General features: G+C 31.9%; 2 protein-coding genes across 7 annotated transcripts in view; one reads left to right on the top strand and one right to left on the bottom strand.

The window, feature by feature from the left end:
* LOC100636726 (TNF receptor-associated factor 3-like) overlaps nt 1-3,304 on the top strand; it is a 5,617-nt gene extending 2,313 nt beyond the window's left edge. For 2 of the 6 annotated variants that reach the window (XM_020005180.1, XM_020005178.1), the window contains exons 5-6: nt 1,067-1,139; nt 1,711-3,123. In XM_020005180.1, coding sequence (XP_019860739.1) covers nt 1,867-3,054 — 1,188 coding nt within the window. In that variant the 5' untranslated portion in view covers nt 1,067-1,139; nt 1,711-1,866 and the 3' untranslated portion in view covers nt 3,055-3,123. The other 4 variants (XM_020005183.1, XM_020005182.1, XM_020005181.1 and 1 more) reach the window with 4 other exon arrangements.
* Nucleotides 3,305-3,888: 584 nt separating this feature from the next.
* LOC105315147 (serine/threonine-protein phosphatase 6 regulatory ankyrin repeat subunit B-like) overlaps nt 3,889-4,342 on the bottom strand; it is a 2,456-nt gene continuing 2,002 nt past the window's right edge. Inside the window, exon 3 of the mRNA XM_011409680.1 lies at nt 3,889-3,896. Within this exon, the coding sequence (XP_011407982.1) occupies nt 3,889-3,896 (8 nt within the window). The remainder of the gene's footprint in view (nt 3,897-4,342) is intronic.

Genomic DNA, 4,342 nt, shown 5'->3' with positions numbered 1-4,342 from the left:
GCAGTGGTGTAGGGTCCTCTTAAAGTGTAACTCCAGGGATTTTTTTAGGGTATTTATTTTATGGTCTTAATATGATTGCCTGACCATAATAATGATGTGTTCCAACTCCTATTGTCTAAAAAAATTTATTCACTGAGATATGAGCCTTCAAAAATGAACTTTTTGCTTCCTGCCAATTTACTTCCTGTCGGTGGGTGTGGCTAAACGTGACGTCATAAGAGGCATAGATGCAGATAACTCCATTCCTTTATAGGGGGAAATAATCTTTTATTCTCATGCCTTGTAATGTAATAGCACTAATTTAAAGATTGGGATCATTAGCTTTCATTATTCTAAGCATGCAATTGCAAGAAAAAGTCATAATACCACACTTTGGTGAACCTTCTTATCATAGGCGGCTGCAGGCCTAAGCATTGGGAGTCATTGTCTAGGCTAAAGATTACTTTTGAAGCAGAAACAATGCTATTATAAGCTTATTTATCCTTTTTACCACACCCTTTTAATTATAAATGCCTAAGCTGAGTTGGACCTCTACAGCCACCTGTAAATCTGTATTGGTAAATCTGCTTGCTTGCTTCTTTTGAGTTTTTTTCTTGCAGTTGCATGATAATGAAAGCTAATGATCCAAATCTTTAAATTAGTGCTATTACATTACAAGGCATGAGAATAAAGGATCATTTCCTCCTATAAAGGAATGGAGTTCAACTTATCTACATCTATGTCTCTTATGACGTCATGTTTAGCCACACCCATTGACAGGAAATAAATTTCAAGGAGGCAAAAAGTTCATTTTTGAAGGCTCATATCTCAATGAATAATTTTTTTTAGACAATAGGAGTTGGAACACATCATTATTATGGTCAGGCAATCATATTAAGACCATAAAAGAAATACCCTAAAAATCACTGCACTTACACTTTAATTATCACACCAGTTTGCAAGTACCTCCTTTTTTACTTTGTTCCCAATTCAACCCTACTACTATTTGTCCCATTTTAGTGTTTTTAAACTTTATTTACATGTACATGTACAAAGAGAAAGTATTCATTTTATTTCTTTATTTTAGCCCCAGGAGTATTGTCTTGTTAATAATGTTCATTTTGTGGTTGGTCCACCTACATTCTGCTCCATCACACTAAGTAAGTACATGTTCATGTACATTAATAACTGTAGACATGATGAATGTACTATTAATGGGTGAGTCTAAGCAAGCAAACTGTCACATTATAATGTTAATGTCAATACCTTCATATATGCATATATACATACAGCACATGTGTATACTGTATTTCCTTAAATAAAAGCCCAGGCATATATTTCCTAAAGTGCTATTTGGATCTCGAAAAAATATATAAAAAATTAAAAAAACTTCAGCCCAGAGATGGGTTCGAACCCATAACCTCATACTTTTGACTTCTGGAACTTCGGGCATTATCCACTAGACTACTGAGTCACTCCTAGGCTAGTGTTGCGTATTTATACTTAAATTGTATTGCTACCCCGGCGTTTATTTGAATGCGGCTTCTATTTAAGGATTTATGGTATATGTATATGATAAAATTGTCATGCTGCTATATCTTTCATGAAATGCCCATTTAAAAGCTTTTGCTTAATTAAATTACTTCAAGTATTCAGTAACTTAGAGTAAAGAGTCATTATTCTTATAGTCTTTAATACTGTAATCTCTTTCTTGATCTCTTGATTTACAAGCTCACATGCTTGATTGCTTAGATCTTGTCAGTATCAAGTCAATAAGGAAGTTACACTGTTATACACTGTAGCAGTTTCAGTGTAACTGTAATAACAATCACAGGAAGTAGTTGGATCGGATCACATGATACAAACTTGATTATTGCCATAAGAACAATGGCCCAGTTCAGTAAAGAAGAGCTTTCTTTTGTTGAGGATCTTCCTAAGCATATGGAGATAGAGTGTCCAGTTTGTCTTAATATCTTGACAGATCCTCATCTGGTGAGCTGCTGTGGACATAATTTCTGTGGGTCTTGTATTGAGAGATTAAAAGCTAGTAATGGATCCTGTCCTTTGTGTAAAGAGAAGGAATATCAAGCAATGGTTAATAAAGAGCGATTTCGTATCATCAATGGATTGGAGGTCTACTGCAGTAATAAGGAGAAAGGATGTCAATGGAAAGGAGAATTGAAGAATATGTCTACTCATCTTAATAAAGAGAAGAGAGAAGGAGAATGTCAATATGAAGAAGTAAAGTGTCGATATGAGAAATGTCAAGAGAGAAAGCAACGTAGATATCTTAAGTATCATGAAGATAGAGAATGTCCTCAACGTCCATTTCAATGCCAATACTGCAGGAGGAAAGGTACGTTCCTCTCTATTACAAAGGATCATTATGAGGAATGCAGGCAGTATCCTGTTACTTGTCCCAATAAATGTTCATCTACTAATATGCCACGAGGTAGTCTCACTGCTCATATCAATGAGTGTCCATTAGAGCCAGTAGATTGTGTGTTTAGTTGGGCTGGCTGTAATGATAAGCCATTACGTAAAGATGTACATGTACACACTGCTGATACTATGCACATGACACTATTAGCTGTAGCTTGTGGACAATTGAAGAAAGAAAATGAACAAATGAAACAAGAAATATCAAATTTGAAGAGTCGTCCTTACCATGAGTATCCATTGTTACCAATTGGTGTTACTAAAGGAAGACCAGCAGTTCATTTTTATTTTAATGCATGTGGTCGACACATGTCAGCTAGAGCGATGGTTGGAAACATATCAAGTGGTCTTTTTGGTGATACTGCAGATTACTTCATATTTCTTGCATTTCATAAAGGAAATTTTGATCATTTCAAACCAAAACTTCCTAAAGTATTTTTTGCAAAGTGTGGAACTGAAGTTAAACGATTAGTAGTAGACACTTATAAACCATTACCTCATGATATTCTTAATGGAATCAAGCAGAATGAGTCGGGATATGATACATCTACTCTACCACAAAATGTAATTGAAATAAAATTCTACAGGTGTCGGCATATTGTTGATACTGTTACAATTTGTACTTCACAGTACTAGTGTGTGCATTGTGTTGATGTTAATTAATAACTACTATTGTTTAAATTAAAAATTAAAAATTATCTCATGATATTTTTATGATAGCATTCAGTGGAAGAGGAGGCTGAATAATTTGCAGAGTCACGACAGCCAATGCAGTACATTCTCTATTGTTAGAGCTGCCTCTCTTTTTGTTAACTATGACTATACCACTTCTATTTACTTATCAATTGTCAATTCCATTCCAAAATATTTTGTCCTCTGTTCTAAATATTTCGTACTCATTTCTTTTCTTCTTTCTCTCTCATTGTATTATTGTTGTTTGTATATTATTATTTTTTTTTTATTATTATTTCTTATACCCATTTTCATTTTGGAAATATTATTATTGTTATAATGCACACACACATTTTCATTTTGGAAATATCATCTTGTATTATATTATTATAATGCACACGCATTCATTTTAATTTTTTCCCTATGGAAGTAAACTTAAATGAAGAAAACTATATTATTATTATTATTATTATTATTATTATTATTATTATTTTTATTATTATAATTCAGAGTGATTATTGAAATAAAACTATCGATGTTTACAATTATCAAAAATAATAATGTTATAAGTATGCACTACTAGATAATGTCATTCAACTTGTAACTCTAACAGTGTAAATTGTAATAAGCTGATGTTGACTGGAGCAATGTTCTTAAAATGATGGACATTTTTAAAGAAACATTTAAAATTTTTATTAACAGCATAACAAATTATATAAAGCAGCAAATACATTATGCTACTATTAGTTTTAGCAATAGACACGGTAATTATAATAATAAATTAAAAAAGCACAGGTACTAAAATACTAATAATAAGTAATATCAATGCATATAAACACATTCAATAAAAGTTAATGTATAAAAGCTATGGCATGTAAAAGAAATCTCATTTCAATAAAAAGTGGAGCAGAAACAAGTACACAAACTATTAATGCTCATAAACAATACAACATAATATACAATACAACAATGAATGATTTATAATAACAAAAATAAGAATAATAAACCAGAGGAAATCATCATAATGCTGCATATTGTATAACAACTACCAATAGAAATAATAAATAAATACTGAGCATTACTTTACTGTAAAAAACATTATCAAAAATAGCAATAATTGCCCTGCTGCGAAAATGAAAAAAAACTACCTAACAAGAAGTGTCCATTATTCTTGAAGGTATTAAAGTTAACGAGAGAGAGATTTGATGCCATAGTGTTAATATAATGAAGAAAGGAAACGATCGAATGTGTT

This window comes from Amphimedon queenslandica, unplaced genomic scaffold, assembly GCF_000090795.2.
Source record: "Amphimedon queenslandica unplaced genomic scaffold, v1.1 AMPQUscaffold_11670, whole genome shotgun sequence".
Lineage (NCBI taxonomy): Eukaryota > Metazoa > Porifera > Demospongiae > Haplosclerida > Niphatidae > Amphimedon > Amphimedon queenslandica.
This window is presented reverse-complemented; position numbering and strand designations above follow the sequence as displayed.